General features: G+C 45.4%; 1 protein-coding gene across 1 annotated transcript in view; it reads left to right on the plus strand.

Moving 5' to 3' along the window:
* The window catches only part of Chd7 (chromodomain helicase DNA binding protein 7), a 184523-nt gene extending 168898 nt beyond the window's left edge, over positions 1–15625 (plus strand). Inside the window, 13 exon segments of the mRNA XM_052715424.1 lie at positions 948–1077; positions 1360–1432; positions 1581–1638; positions 2264–2492; positions 2746–2954; positions 3040–3711; positions 4801–4961; positions 6142–6369; positions 6741–7184; positions 10550–10771; positions 12038–12178; positions 12317–12421; positions 13747–15625. Of these exon segments, the coding sequence (XP_052571384.1) occupies positions 948–1077; positions 1360–1432; positions 1581–1638; positions 2264–2492; positions 2746–2954; positions 3040–3711; positions 4801–4961; positions 6142–6369; positions 6741–7184; positions 10550–10771; positions 12038–12178; positions 12317–12421; positions 13747–14661 (3587 nt within the window). The 3' untranslated portion in view covers positions 14662–15625.
* The last annotated feature ends 1082 nt before the right edge of the window (positions 15626–16707 follow it).

The following is a 16707-nucleotide window of genomic DNA, read 5'->3' on the forward strand; positions in this document are numbered from 1 at the left end:
ACAAGTGCCTCCTGGGCTTTGTTCCAAGCAATATTTCACAAATGTCAGTGCTGAGGACTCACCGCTCCCCCGAGTGGGATGCAGCCTTGTTAACTTTGAAAGGCTGGGGATGCCGAACTGGCATGATATATACAGTGAGCGGTTCCTGATTATAATCCCAATTCTCCGGAGGTCGTGGAGGTATTCTCAGCAGCCCAGCCTGACTAAAGGGGAGAATGATGGCTTATAAACCCTTTCATGATTACGGTTTGGCTTGCGGCTCTACAGCAGTTAGGAGCGGTGTGTTGTAGTACACATTCTAATTGAATTGTGCTGTTCTGCCTGTGTACTCCAGCCGTGTTCTGTGAGCTCGGCCTCAAAATCATTTTCCCGCAGTGCACTGTTGGGATCTGCCATTTTCCATCTAGTCAACTTGGGCAGTCAAAAAGCAAATTGCAGTTTGAAAACCATAGAGGGAACAGTGTCATCTTACTGACATGCATCATCCTAAACCTAATAAGACAGGTTCGCTGGCCTTACGTATATGGGGATTTTTCAGCCAGCCATGTGAGCTCCTGCAGGACCAAGCGTACTCGTGGGGGATGGGAGTGGACTTGGAGAACCCCCGCAGAGGTCATAAAGAAATGTTATGAAGCCTTTTAAGTGTCAAGCAAAATTAGATGTGGGGGGAAAATAGGGTCAGAAATCTTCCGGCATCCTGCAGTTACCCTGAACCCTTTTCTGTTTGTATTTGTGGTCACTCTAATAGCTTCTCAGTAAGTTGGCCCACAAAAGCTTCCCTAGAATGAGCATTCTCTGGTATGCTCCGTGCCATGGTCTGCTTGGCTCACCAGACATGATGATCTATGTTTTCGCTGGCTGTGTTGTGGCAGGGCTATGATTTCTAACAGTGACGGGGTCTTCCTTTGTTTCTGTGTGTCCTCTGTGGGCCGATGGGCACGGTCCAGGCTATGAGAAGTACAATTCCATGCGAGCTGACCCTGCACTGTGCTTTCTGGAACGAGTTGGCATGCCCGATGCCAAGGCCATCGCTGCAGAGCAAAGAGGGACAGACATGCTAGCAGATGGTGGTGACGGGTAAGAAGGACATTCTAAAATTTTAATAAACTTTATGTCAGTATTACATCTCTTGGCAGGGTTTATGCTTCACTGTTGCACTGTTACGTCTGGTTTGAACTTGATGCTCACCAGTAGATCCTGTCTGTATAGCATAATAACTATTTTAAACAAAATAATATATATAATACTTAAAAGTAATAGTAGGTCTTAAAAGTAGTTACTAGGTTGATTGGTACTTTTCCCTCTCACCTCCTCACTCACTGATGTGATTAAAACAATTGTTTTTTAAATTTTTCACAGTGGAGAATTTGATAGAGAAGATGAAGATCCAGAATATAAACCAACCAGAGTGCCATTCAAAGATGAAATAGATGTAAGACCTTGAGTGTATTTATGGTTCCAGTAATATATTATGTGCCCATATAAGACTTGCTAAACTTTATAGATAATGGCCTTTGATTAAAAGAGAAAACAAAATCAAACCCCAATTGAAAATAGCTGTTTCTTGTGTTGCTTTCAAGGAATTTGCCAATTCTCCCCCAGAGGACAAGGAAGAATCCATGGAAATGCACGGCACAGGTGAGGCTTCTGGGCAGGTGCCGAGCAGGGAAAAGGAGCTGGGCAGTCCGAGCAGCAGGATCCTATGTCATGACATGATGACTGTATCCTATAGGGTGCTCTTCCACATGGACCCTTCCCTTGGGAATAATTTTGATCCTTACTTATGGTTCATTGCATTAAATTTCTTGGATAGAACTTTTTGGTTAAGATAATTAACCAGCTTATCGTCATTGTTAGTGGAAAATTTAAAGTCCTTAAAACATTTTTATTGAGAGGAGGCACTTGTTTTAATCTGAAATATTTGTGTGGACTATTGACCCTCTACCCAGTATGAAATGACGAGACAATAATTACATGCTTGTTATGTTCAAGATTACCATTGTAAGTACGTTTATAGGGGAGACTGGTTTTCTTTGTGTAAGACTGATAAACTTTCCCCCCCTCCCTCGAAGGAGTTAAAAGTAAATCGTTTATAAATTCTTTACAGCTATTACTGCCTGTTTATGTTTTAAAATCTGAGGGTGCCAGGATGGCCTCTCCCACCCATCCTCAGAAGGCTAAGGAGTCATCTGTTTTTGTTGGGAAGTTGTCTGTGTTGTGAGGATGCAGGACACGTTGCAGACTCCTTTTCCCACTTCCCCAGGCAAGCACAGCGAGAGCAATGCTGAGTTAGGTCAACTTTACTGGCCGAACACGTCAACCCTGACGACGCGTCTGCGCCGGCTCATTACTGCCTATCAGCGCAGCTATAAAAGGCAACAAATGAGGCAAGAGGCCCTAATGAAGACGGACCGGCGCAGACGGAGACCTCGGGAGGAAGTGAGAGCGCTGGAGGCGGAAAGGGAGGCTATTATATCTGAGAAAAGGCAAAAGTGAGTTCTTCACCTCTCTTGCAGCACATCACCACCCCCCAGCCCTGGTGCCTTCTCTTCTCCTCTCTACTAGGCCCACAGTAAGCAGTGATCACTCCAGACAGTGGCCACAGAGAAAGGCTTTGTGCCTGGAAGGTGTCTGTCCCTCAACCCTAAATAAGTCCTGGAAACATGCTCTGGGGGCAGAGAAAAGACAGTGTCTTGTATGCCCGCCTCCTCGAGCGTGGTGTGAGCCAGGTCTCCTTTCCCACAGGTGGACTAGAAGAGAGGAAGCTGACTTTTACCGTGTGGTATCCACCTTTGGGGTCATTTTTGACCCTGTGAAGCAGCAGTTTGACTGGAACCAATTCCGCGCCTTTGCCAGACTGGACAAAAAATCTGATGAGAGTTTGGAGAAGTACTTCAGCTGCTTTGTGGCCATGTGCAGGCGGGTGTGTCGAATGCCCGCCAAACCTGAGGATGGTAGGTACTGGGCGGTCAGGGCCATGCAAGCAGGTCAGGGTGGGTCTGGGGCCTGCCCAAGTAACCAGCATGCTTCATGTTGTAGAACCACCTGACCTGGCCTCCCTCATTGAGCCCATCACCGAGGAACGAGCATCTAGGACCCTGTACCGCATTGAGCTGCTGCGCAAGATCCGAGAGCAAGTCCTCCACCACCCGCAGCTGAGTGACAGGCTGAAGCTCTGCCAACCCAGCCTAGACCTGCCTGAGTGGTGGGAATGTGGACGGCACGACAGGGACCTGTTGGTGGGCGCTGCTAAGCACGGGGTCAGCCGGACAGACTACCACATCCTCAATGACCCCGAGTTGTCCTTCCTAGATGCGCATAAAAGCTTTGCTCAGAACCGTGGGGCCGGTACTGTCTCTTCTTTGAATGCTCTGGCTGTGGGCTTCGGCCAGGCTCCTGCAGCCATCTCCTCTGCTCATGCTCACGAAGAGAAGGTAATTGAGCAGGCCGAGGGCAAGGCAGAGGAGTCTGAACCCTCACCGGCCAGAGAGAGGTCGGATGGGAAAGAGGAGGAGGAAGAAGCTGGCGGTGGGGCCAAGGACAGCAAGCAGGACTGTGAGGCTGAGGCCGGCTCTCTGAAGAGTGAACTCAAAGGGGTGGAAGGCAGTGCAGACCCTGGGTCCAAGTCCGTCTCGGAGAAAGGCTCGGAAGAGGATGATGAAGAAAAGCTAGAGGACGATGATAAGTCGGAGGAGTCGTCGCAGCCAGAAGGTAATGCCTGGCTCCTGCCACTGCCCTGATCCCACAGCAGCTTGCTAACAGTGGAGCACAGCCTTGGTGTGAAATCTAGGCTCTCACTTGCAGAGATTCACCTGCTTCTGCTTCCAGGGGGCGGCGGTTAAAAGCGTGCGCCACCATGCTGATGCTTCAAGCACTTTATTTTTTAAAAGTCATTGATGGCCAGGCGTGGTACCTGCGCTTTTATTTCTAGCATTTGGAGATGGTGTCAGCTTGTTCTGCTTACTCAGCTCCAGAAGTACACAAGGAGACCCTGCTCGTCTGTGAAGGAATAGTTCCAATTACGGTTACATGTGTTTGTCCTTGTAGTTTATACCTGTATACACATTTCAAAGAGTGGTAAATTCACAGTGGCTGTGCACACATCAGTTCACTTCTGGTTTACAGACACAAGTTAACTTCATAGTCAAGTGTGCTAAGAATTCCATGTAATGGTAAGTTTGGACAAATGAATGTGAGAGAAGAGAGTTACTAGCAAATATGAATTATTTCAAAATAAATGATTGGTTATCACATTTTCCATGTTACAGATTGCTATAACCAGCACAAAGTAGAAACAAGGCACCACATTGGACTTTGGTTCTGTAGTGACCCTTCCTTATCAGATGATACCCCAGCCTTGTCCTGTGTCACAGAACAGCAGCCCTTGGGTCAGAAGCATGGTTAGTCTTCAGCACCTATAACATTTACCCGTTGTAGTGGTGCATGCTCATAATTTTAGCACCTGGGAGTAGGAAAACAAGAAGGATCACAAGTTCAAGCCCAGCCTCAACTGTATAGTGAGTCTGAGGACCTCTTGAGCTACATGAGACCCTGTCTCTGTGACCACAAAGAGAAGATTTTCATGGCTGCTTCACTGACAGGCTAGGAGCACCATATACATTAATGGACTGTTGTAAGCTTTGGACAGCACAGACTTGAAAAGCACCCCGTGTCTTTCTAGATGTATAGTAGGCACTCAGTAGAACGGAGCCAGGTGGCACTCCTGTTTTCGGCACTGTCCTTTCCAAGCGTGAGCTTCAGTGTCCTGGCCGTGAGTGCTGCACGTAACTCCTCTCTCAGCAGGGGCCGTCTCTAGAGGAAAGAATTTTGATGAGGAAAGCAATGCTTCCATGAGCACCGCCAGGGATGAAACCCGAGACGGATTCTACATGGAGGACGGAGATCCTTCGGTGGCTCAGCTCCTTCACGAACGCACGTTCGCCTTTTCGTTCTGGCCCAAGGTTGGCAGAGTTTTCTTACTGTGATTGCTTTGTTGACTGAACAAAAGAGCAGGAAGAAAACCTTTGTAGCTTGATTTTTTTCAAGTAATTTGAGGTAAACATTGTCGAGCATATGAAAATTGCAAAATTTTCCTTTTTTTAAAAAGAATGACTGGGAAGAACCTAAATGAAGAAGCATTTAGAATATTTTTGTAATAAGATTTAAAAAAAAAAAGCTTGTGTGGTAGAATAAGAATCACTGGTCCTCTTCGCTCCTTAGGGCTCCTCAGTCTGTCGTGTTGTGTCATAGAAGCTGTGGGTTTTTCAGTAGATTTGACAAAATGAAAAGTGTAGAACTTTGAAACCATGTTCTTAACTTTTTAAAGATTAAGTAATGCTTTTAGATTTGAAATAATGTATTTGAAAACCCTCTATGTTCTTAACTCCAGAGAAGGGGTGGTAGTGGACCCCTTTGCTCCCGTTCATCATGAGGTCATCCCAGATGTAGTTATCTATAACTCAAGGCAAAGGAAAATTGATCTTTGGCTAGGAAGCATAATTCTTTAAAATGTTCTCCGTGTCATTTGGGCCTGTGTTTCTTAAGGCAGGAAGTAATCACCATATGTACTGTGATGGAATCTGTGGAAACGTGGTCTAAGGAGCTGTAATTAGAAAATTTTAATGTGCACGCTTCAATGAAATTTGGAGCGATAATAGGTGGGAAATACAGATTGACATTCATTAGGTGTTCCTAGGTTGGTGCCCACTCCATAATGCTGAACTTTATTAATAGTGACGCTAATGATGTCCCCCTTCCTGGGACACCCTGCACTCTGGCCTGTGGATCTGAAGGGCCAGACCACTGAAATGCTAAGTGAGAGGCTCCATTGTCCCTCACTGAGGTTCTTGAAAGAGTTACAGTTTGAGGTTGTTTTGAAGGTGCTGTTTACTTGATGTGCCTCCTGTTTTGTGCCCCAATGTGCATAGTTGAAAATAGTTCTTTTTCTTTCTTAGAGCAGTTAGAACATTCCATCAGAACCAAACCATTTTGATGGATTTTGTGGGTTTACTTCTTCTTTACTTCAGTCCCAGTAATTGACCTTTAAGCATTCTGTGCTCTTCAGCATCTTGGAGGACATATTTATCCAGTAATTTTTAATAGGTCTTTGTTGGAAATTTCCTGTGACTCTTCCCCCTTCAGGACAGAGTAATGATAAACCGATTAGACAACATCTGTGAAGCTGTACTGAAGGGCAAATGGCCAGTAAATCGGCGCCAGATGTTTGATTTCCAGGGCCTCATCCCTGGTTACACGCCTTCCACCATGGATAGTCCCCTGCAGAAGAGGGGTTGTGCCGAGCTCTCCATGGTCAGCCAGGCCAGCATCAGTGGGAGTGAGGACATCACCACTTCTCCTCAGCTGTCCAAGGTAAGCCACAGCAGTTTGCTTGTGTGTTGAAAGGAAATGTCTGTGAATTTTAACTGATTGGGGAGCTTGTGTGCACTAGTCTGGCTTGGTTTTGTGTATCTGTTTAACTGTGTTGCCATATTAGCCCCAAATTCCTGGGCTCAAACAGCCTTTCTGCCCCAGCCTCTTGAGTAGCTGAAGTCACAGGCACACATTACCACACCCAGCTGACTAGTCAGACTTCAAAACAAGATGATTGCTGTTTCCATAGCTGTAGCTTCCAGTACAGAATGTCCAGTTCTTTGGTGCTCTCGAATTTTTCTGATGTTAGCCCCTGTAGCAGATAAAGGTTTGGCTCATTGCAACTCTGTTCTGTTGGAATCTTTCAATAGGATGATGCCCTTAACCTGTCTGTCCCTCGCCAGCGGCGGCGGCGAAGGAGGAAAGTTGAAATAGAGGCTGAAAGAGCCGCCAAGAGGCGAAATCTTATGGAGATGGTCGCCCAGCTTCGAGAGTCTCAGGTGGCCTCAGAGAATGGACAGGAAAAAGTTGTGGACTTATCAAAGGCCTCAAGAGAGGCAACAAGTTCTACCTCAAAGTTTTCATCTCTTACTTCAAAGTTTATCTTGCCTAGCGTGTCTACACCAGTGTCTGATGCCTTTAAGACTCAGATGGAACTGCTACAAGCAGGCCTTTCGCGCACACCCACAAGGCATCTACTCAATGGCTCCCTGATGGATGGAGAGCCCCCCATGAAGAGGAGACGGGGCAGGAGGAAAAACGTGGAGGGCCTCGACCTGTTTTTCATGAGCCACAAACGGACAGCGTTCAGTGCAGTAAGTTGGGTGTTGACTCCCACTGTGTGTACCCCTTCTGCCCTGGGCTGCTGACCCCACTTCTCTCAGCAACATTACGTTGGAGATGGCTTCTTCCACCAGAGAAACAGAATTACAGTGGATGGAGCTGTGGTTCTGAGCCAGAAAACTGTGTTGCTCCTGGTGCAGATCATTCAGGCTGAGCCAAGGGCGGCAGGAGGACTTGTTCTTCCCGAGGTTCTGACATATTGATTGCTATAGAAAGATTAGCACAAAGCAGAAACATATTTTTCTGAGCACACAGTTGTTATTTCTGAGTTCTTGAGGAGGAGGCGAAGGTTCTGCTCTTAGAAATTCTGATGTTGGGGCCGGCATCAGTTAGACTAGTATAAATGCTTAGTGCCAGGCCTTAGATATGTACTCATATGCCTAACTAGTGGCTTGGAGTGCTCTCTCACACCCTGTAACTAGTTGTTTTAGAAATTTGAGACACATCATTGCTAGTCGGAGGACAAGTCAGTAGATTTTTAATTAGAAGGATATAAAGGGCAGTATAATAAATTCTCTTCTCCAAACTTTCTCAACCACATCATCCCAAAATGGGGCCTCTGACTCTCTGATGACAAGGATTTTACCCTGAAGAACTCCATTACATGTGCTCCTTGAAGGGTTGAGGACTTCATATCCTGAGCTATTGATTTGAAACTCTAATCAGTAAAGCCACATTGTGCTGGGCCACTGTGAGCCTTTCCATGGGCAGTGGGGCAGTTTTGAAAAAGCTGTGATTTGAAATAAGAGGCACTGGTTGTTCTTTCTGGCTTGGCTTTCTTCTTCCATCTCTGTTATTTGTACCACCACCCCCTTCTGTAAAACAGTATCTCACTGTATCCCAGGCTGGCCCCAACAGAGATCACCTGCTTCTGCTGCCCTGAGTGCTGGGATTAACGGCATGCGCCACAATGCCCAGCCCTAGTTACTTGACCTAGAGAGGGGCTTACTAATTTAAAAGGAGGAAATGGCATGCTTGAAAAAGTTACAAAACAGCAGTCATTGAAAAGTTTTAGCTGCAGTGGGGTATAAATGGAAGGGTCCGTGTGGGTTAAAAGCTAACGTTAATGTCAACTCAAATCTAAGAGAACTCTTTTTTGTTGTGTTGTGTTGTGTTTTTTAGACAGAATTTTTCTGTGTAGTAGCCCTGGCTGTCCTGGAACCTGCTCTATAGAACAGGCTGGTCTAGAACTCAGAAATCTGCCTGTCTCTGCCTCCCTAGGACTAGTATTAAAGATGTGTGCCATCACCACCCATCAGGAACTCTCAATCAATGTTAGAAAATATATTTTTAAAGACATTTTTAACTGTTAGATTCTGTAAGTTTGGGATTTCCCTCATTATGGAGGCTGGTTTATATATGAATAAAATACAAGGAAAAGGCTGAGTTGGCGTGGGTGTGGAGATCATCAGTGTACAGTGTACCGAACACAGTTTCGTCTCCACATTCCAGCTCCCACTGCTGTCCCAGGAGAGGAGGGTGCCCCATGGCATCGCCAATGCTGGCTGTTTGCTGTGTCAGAAAAGCACTGATGTGACATTCAGAGAAAAGTCAGTGGTGGTGTCAGATAACAGAAAAGTAGCTTTGAGTGTCCCCCAATTGAAACATCCAAAGTGCTCCAAATTCTCAAACTTTTGGGCACCAACAGAACACACTAATAGAAAATTCCACAATTGACTTCAAATGAAGGGTACAGTCAAATCATAGCTGTAGAGCAGGAAAAATGACTCAGTGGGTAAAGGCACTTGCCACCCAAGTCTGGTGACGTCATTTTGATTCTGTAAGAGAAGTACATATAGATGGAAGAACAGAGGCAGTTCCTCAAAGCTGTCCTTTAACTTCCACATACATATCGTACATACATGTGCACATTTGCGCACACACACACACACACACACACACACACACACACATATCAACCATGCATGCACACATAGAATCAATGGAAAAGTTAAAAACATAGTTATATTGAAAATACTGCATGAAGCCAAGTGGTGGTGGTTGTGCATGCTTTTAATTCCAGAACTCGAGAGGCAGAGACAGGTGGAATTCTGTGAGTTCCAGGCCAGCCTGCTAGTTCCAGGATAGCCAAGGACAGCTAAGGCTACGCAGAGAAACTCTGTCTCAAAACACCACCTCACCCCTCGCCCCCAAATTGCATAAAAACTGCTTAAGGCTATGTGGTAAGGATGTATATAAACAAAATGAATTCATGTTTAGACTTGAATCCCAGCCCCATTATATCTGATAGTGTTTATACAAATATTCAAAAATACAAAATTCAGTACATCCTGGTTTTAGGTATTTTTGGGTAAGGAGACCAAACTTCAGTGATCTGTCATAGTTATGTATGTGTGCTGGGACCACAGCACGCTTGCGGTGCCCCAAAGGAGGGCTTGGAGTGCAAGAAGGAGATTGGGGAACCCATATAGGCGTTTTCCTGAAGATATTGTCTGTCGTTAAGTTTCGGAGATCTTGTTGGAGCTGAAGTTCCAGGGCAAGAGAGCTCTTCTCATGCCTGACTTGGAGACATGAGAATTTTGCGTGAACACAATGAGGAAGTTATGAAGATGTGGCCATGGTGATAAAATGAGGTGCAGATTATGGAAAGCCCAGAGTGCCAAGTGGAAGAACACGGGGATGTCCTGAAGGCATTAGGGAGCCAATTATTGAAGTAGCCTCACTAAGGGAATGACTGAATGGCAGCTTTTGACCAGGCAGAGATTACTCATTTTAGAAAACCCGGTATGGTATAGCAGCATGGAGATTGGACTAAAGAGTGTTAGGACCTAGAGCAAGGAAAGTTGTAATAATACAGGGGGAAAGGGGAGCCCTGGGGATGAGGATGGTGTTTAAATGTTGAAAGGACAGTATTTAAGGACCAGTGGTAGAATGAGGGTGGAGTGTTAATTTCTGGTGTTTCCACACCTGCCTAACACAAAATGGTGCTCTGCCAACGAAGTTATACCGCAAGTTATATCAGAGTGCCGATAAGTTGGTTACTTATAAACTGATGCTCGTTGGAGTGGTATCCAAGGATCCCTGTGAGCCCACCTTTCACACCTCTAGCTCAGGCTGCCACATAGCATGCTGGTGTAGTCCTAATGGCTTGCTTGGCCCTTAGGCTTTGAATTTCCTACAGAAGTACTATTCCTACCATGTGAGGAATCTAAAAGTGTCATCTTGTAATTCAAAAGTCATCCTAAAACTGACATTGTTTCAGATAGCTTCTCCCTTTTTGATGAAAGGTCATTGGGCTGGGAGAGGATTTTCCTGGGGTAGAACATCCTCAGAATCTCATCATTCAACAATTCAGATCACTGTCCACTTCCTGTAGGAGGATGCTGAGGTGACCAAAGCTTTTGAAGAAGATATAGAGACCCCACCAATACGAAACATTCCTTCTCCTGGACAGCTGGACCCTGACACACGGATCCCTGTGACAAACCTTGAAGATGGGACAAGGCTGGTGGGAGAAGACGCTCCTAAAAACAAGGACTTGGTTGACTGGTTGAAGCTGCATCCTACTTACACTGTTGATATGCCCAGTTATGTACCAGTAAGTAATGCAGGGTCTGGTTGGTTGGTTGGTTGGTTGGTTGGTTGGTTGGTTGGTTGGTTGGGGGTTTCCTTTTTTTTTTTTTTTTTTTCTTTTTTCTTTAAGACAGGGTTTTTCTGTGTAGCTCTGGCTGTCCTGGAACTCACTCTGTACACCAGACTGGCCTCAAACTCAGAGATCCGCCTGCCTCTGGCTCCCACCTGAGATTGTGAAGCCTTGCTGGGCCTGCCTGATTGCTTCTCATCTGAGGGAGTTTTTGACAGCAAGCTGCACCCTCTGCCTTTGGCTTGAGTGTCTCCAGGTTCACACGTGCCCCAGTTTTCTGCTGTAACTTGTACATTGGAGAAACTGGTTCAGTGTGTCCTACTGAAGGACGCCCTCACCGTTACCTGAAGACGTCTGTTCCTCTCCTCCCGGCTCCTCCCCGCTCCTCCCCGCTCCTCCCCGCTCCTCCCCGCTCCTCCCGGCTCCTCCCCAGCATGCTCTCCTCACATGGGCTAGGTGTCTAGGCTTGACAGTCATGAGTGCATTTCCTTGGGCTTCAGACAAAGTGACCAACTCAGAGCTATTAAGCTCTTGTCTCCAGAGGTTTCTTTTTAAGCCGCTAACCCTTCTGTTTTATACTGCACATCATTCAGTCAGTAGCTCCTTGTGATGCGTCCTGTAGTCCACTTTCTGGCTGGCAACACAAACCTCTTACTTCTATGCTTTTGTGATTCTTTTTCTTTTTTTGAGACAGGGTTTCTTTGTGTAGCCTTAATGGTTATGTTTTTGTTTTTTTGTTTTTTGTTTTTTTAACCAAGTTCAGGCAATCTCATCTCCTGCTACTAATAGTGCCCCCACCCATCACACCTCAAAGACAAAAATCTCATCCAGTTATTTAGGGTATCATCTCTAGATTCATTTATGTCATTGACTAGAAATGAGTAAAGGTACTACAGGAAGTCTCTTTTAAAATGGCATGATTTACATAAATATTTGGAGATATTCACCCTCCTCCTGTTTTGTTCTTGGTGCCAAGGATTAAATTAAACTCAGGTACCCACAAAAATACTCATGCATAAAAAAAAAAAATGAATCTTAAAAAAAATTTTTAAGTAGATTCTCGGTACCTATTTGATGGGCCAGTCAATGCTGGGAGATCCTTTCACAGAAAAGACAGTTTCTGTTAAAACGCCACAATGCTTGAACCTCTTCTCTTAGGCATTTATAGGAAGGGGCCAGTACTAAATATAGCCTTATTAAATAAACCCTTTTCTTTTGCAGAAGAATGCAGATGTGCTGTTTTCCTCGTTTCAGAAACCGAAACAGAAGCGACATAGGTGTCGGAATCCTAATAAGTTGGATATAAACACTTTGACAGGAGAGGAAAGGGTCCCAGTTGTTAACAAACGGAACGGGAAGAAGGTAAATGCCAGGGAGGAGCTGGTGACGATGAAGAATTGCATTTCTTCTAGAACCTGTGTGTTTGGGAAGAGGGAGATGAGGGAAGTAGGAAAGGAGGCCTCTGCAGTGTTCAGAAGTTCACTATATTCATTTTCCCAGATGGGTGGAGCCATGGCCCCTCCAATGAAGGACCTGCCCAGGTGGTTGGAGGAGAATCCTGAGTTTGCAGTTGCTCCAGACTGGACCGATATAGTCAAGCAGTCTGTAAGTACTGGAGATACATATCAAACTGTTTATTGTCCTCTTGGCTATTAGTTACTCAGTTGAAACTTAATCTTAGCAGAGTCAGGGCATCAAATGAACTGATTGGTCAGCTCTGATGTAAAAATATTGTGTGGACATACCCACTCCCGGCCTGGAGGTGGACTTGTTCCAGATAAGCCTAGTTAGCATCATCTGGGCGATGCAATGTGTATTGGTTGGGAGCAGTAAGATTATTAGCTGCGATTTCCAGTTTTAAAACAGACAGCAATTCTGCATAAAAATTTATCAGTATTAGTTTCTTTTCAAGACAGATTAATAGCATGCTTATTGGGTTTGTTTGTTTAATAATACAATTAAAATTGACTCATGATGGAGCGTTCTAGCCATTGTGTGGTAATGAACCGTTTTTATGGACTGGTACCTGCCTGATCTCCTGTGGTAGGGTCCTTGTACTTCCGAGTCCACCTCTGTATCCCTGCCGACTGCTGACCTAGTCTCCCTTCCTAATGTCTTGTCTTTCGGAGCTGCATAAAGTAGAAGTAGAACTATGTTGGCTGAGACTGTGGCTTTCCCTGAGTATTTCCCAGTCGCCTAGGCTAGAGTATGTATCCAGATCTGCTCTTTGCTGCTGCACAGCATGCTGTTGCATGCTTGGCCACCTCGTGTTGTTCCTTCACCCATGGAAAGACCTCCGGGATTTCCACATTTGTGAAACCATTAGTAAAACTGCAGTAAACATATACATGCAGGTTTTGGTGTAACTTCTCATTTTTCTGGGGTATATACTAACATGTGAGTCTAACTTATTAAATTTCCCACATTGTTACACTTATCTATAGTTGAAATATCCAGTACACACAGTGTATAGAATAGCTTGTGGTCTTGCATGCTCTTTCATGATAACTATTTTATCATATTTCTTCCATATAAACCCTTTTTAAATTGACAGATAGTTATCTGGCAATTAATTGACAGATGAAAAGTTGTTTGTACTTGAGGCATGTGATGCACATGTACACATCAGGTACTGATTACGGTCAATCAGCTGCTAGCTGGTGTGTTGATCCTTAAGTTAATTATGGATTCGGGCTACCTGGGCATTTACTTCAGTGCTAGAGTAGCCTTGAATTTTTTTCTTTTTCCCTGCAACTCAGCACAATTCAGCAAGCTAACATAGCGGTGAAAAACAGAACCTGTGCTTTCCCAAGTTCTTGCATTAAGCCTTTAGAATGGAAACAATCGCTCACACATTTAGAACGTTGGTGTGAAGCTCATCGCTCTTCACTGGCCTTTACAGCTGTTGTCTGCCTTTCCCTGCCCTCCAGGGTTTTGTTCCCGAGTCAATGTTCGACCGTCTTCTCACTGGACCTGTGGTGCGGGGAGAAGGAGCCAGCCGGAGAGGACGGAGGCCCAAGAGCGAGATCGCCCGAGCAGCCGCCGCGGCGGCTGCTGTCGCCTCTACTTCAGGGATCAACCCTCTGTTGGTGAACAGCCTGTTTGCTGGGATGGACCTGACAAGCCTTCAGAATCTCCAGAACCTCCAGTCCCTCCAGCTGGCAGGGCTCATGGGCTTCCCTCCAGGACTGGCCACAGCTGCCACCGCCGGAGGCGACGCGAAGAACCCTGCCGCCGTGCTGCCCCTGATGCTGCCAGGGATGGCAGGCCTGCCCAACGTGTTCGGCCTGGGCGGGCTGCTCAACAACCCTCTCTCAGCTGCTACTGGAAACGCCACTACTGCTGCGCAAGGAGAGCCGGAGGACGGCACTTCAAAAGCGGAAGAGAAAGGGAACGGAAACGGAGAAGAGAATCGAGACTCTGAGAAAAGCACAGACGCCGTGTCGGCTGCTGACTCTGCGAACGGATCTGTTGGTGCTGCTACTGCCCCGGCTGCGTTGCCCTCCAACCCGCTGGCCTTCAACCCTTTCCTCCTGTCCACCATGGCCCCCGGCCTCTTCTACCCATCCATGTTTCTACCTCCAGGACTGGGGGGATTGACACTGCCTGGCTTCCCAGCCCTGGCGGGACTCCAGAACGCCGTGGGTGCCAGCGAGGAAAAGGCTGCTGAGAAGGCTGAGGGAGGCCCCTGTAAAGACGGAGAGACCCTGGAAGGCAGCGATGCCGAGGACAACCTGGACAAGACGGCGGAGTCCTCCATCTTGGAAGACGAGGTTGCACAGGGTGAAGAGCTGGACTCCCTCGAAGGCGGGGAAGAGATGGAGAACAACGGAAATGCCGAGTGACAGCAGCAGTTCCGCTGAAAGTGTTGAAAACTGTTGACAGGTGGTAGTCCTACTGTTTACACTCACAGTTAATGTTCATACCTAGTTTTATAAGCTGTTCTGTAACATAGTGTAGCAAAAGAAAAAAAAAGGAAAAAAAGTCCAAGTCATGTTATGCAGGTGTGTCCGAAGGTATCTTGGTCATTAAGTATTGTGCAGTGCATTATTTATTATCCCTAGGAAAGATGAAATTTGAGAGGTGATCATGTCTTTTTAAGGAAACTTACATAATGCTCTGCGTTTTTCTTTGGGTACCACTGGTATTATAATAAAGAGCAATTTGTAACAGAGCGGCACTAGTGGAAGGAAGTGCTGCTCGAAGGAAGTATGAAGTTATATATTTAATTTTTTAATTTTAATTTTTTGCTGTGAAGGTCAAGATGAAATTTACCATACATATCATAACTTGCCCCTTCGTTTCCCTTTCTGACTGTATGGGGGTTCCCACATCGCGCATACACACACATCCATACACTCTGACAATCTCCACGTTAGTGTGAACGCCTCTACCCCGAGGTGCAGCAATAATAAGGCAGCTGTTGAATGTGAAGGGTCCCTTTGGAAAATTAACCTACTGGGAGGGTTCTTGCCAGACAACTGCAGTTCCATTGGCTTGTGGTCTTGTGATGCACTGGTATAAACAAAATAAATAGATTAAATAAAAGAGTGAGAAGTGAGAATCAGGTACCTTTTTTTTTTTTTTTTTTAAATTAAAGGACTTTGTTACTTTAGCCACAAAGCTAAAACAGCATTACCTCAGCTCTAAACTAGCCTTGAAGTTTACAGACAGGACTTTGTAAATGTTTTTCTTTGTTGTGATGTCCTTTTATTTTTTTCTCTGAAAACTGCTATCATGTAAGATAAAATGTAAATTGCTGCCAACTGTAGTACTGATGCTTTTAATAAAAGTGACTCATGATATGCAGAGATGTAGTTATAGAATGCAGTGTGTAGGGGAACTGGTGTTCGTTCACTCTGTTTTTTTTGTATCCGCAATAGATGCAAGTCCAGCATTCTGGCTTTCGTACAGTTGCTTGCTATATCCTCTTATGCTAGATTAGCTGTTAGTACCACACTAACTGTCTTCAAGACTAGATGGGGAGAAAACCTTGAATTACCTTTATGTAATTCCACACCAGATATCTCAGCAGACACACACACAAAAACCTCTTATTGCTCCCCTGAAAGGGCATCTGAGAGTAAGAATCCTGAAAATGTGTGCAGCCTGTGATAATGTGGTACACTGTAGACAAAGGGGCAGAAGAAAAATGAGGCTTTAATAGGCATACTATCTAGGTCATTTATCCTTGGATAATGGGAGAAAAACACAATGTCGTCGTGTCAGCAAGGGACACAAAGGCATTCTGGTGTCCTGCCGACCAGAGCTTGATACCAGAAGCTGGTGTGTGGAAAAACACACGTGGAACTAAAATGGACCCACTTAAGCATGTGAGTGTGTGCACGCACACACATTCACCCAGTCTCAAGGGCTACTAGTTTATTGAACCTTTTATTTTTAAAATAAAATTTAAATTATAAGACCTATTTTCTATGTCATTTGAGCAAACCCTGTTTCCCTCCATCTGAAAAAGAAGTGATGAGGATGGGATTGTGTGTGTCTCTTATCTTCCTACACACACACACACACACAGACATACACACACATACATATATACACACATATACACACCACACACACATACATACACACACATACACACACTACACATACACATACATTCATACATACACACACACACAGACATACACACACATACACCACATACACACACACCACGCACATGCACACACACATACACACACTACACATACACACACACACACCACACCACACCACACCAGTGCACACACAGGTTATCCTCTCCATATGATGGGACAGCCTATCTAAATTCCTCTTGGACAGTGAGATTCCATCTTGTGTAGCCCAAGATGGAAGTATGGTCCCTTGACTGGAAGAGGAAGAACTTGAAGCTACCATTATGGCTG

The sequence above is a fragment of the Peromyscus californicus genome, unplaced genomic scaffold, assembly GCF_007827085.1.
Source record: "Peromyscus californicus insignis strain IS unplaced genomic scaffold, ASM782708v3 Scaffold_5__1_contigs__length_169319896, whole genome shotgun sequence".
Classification (NCBI taxonomy): Eukaryota; Metazoa; Chordata; class Mammalia; order Rodentia; family Cricetidae; genus Peromyscus; species Peromyscus californicus.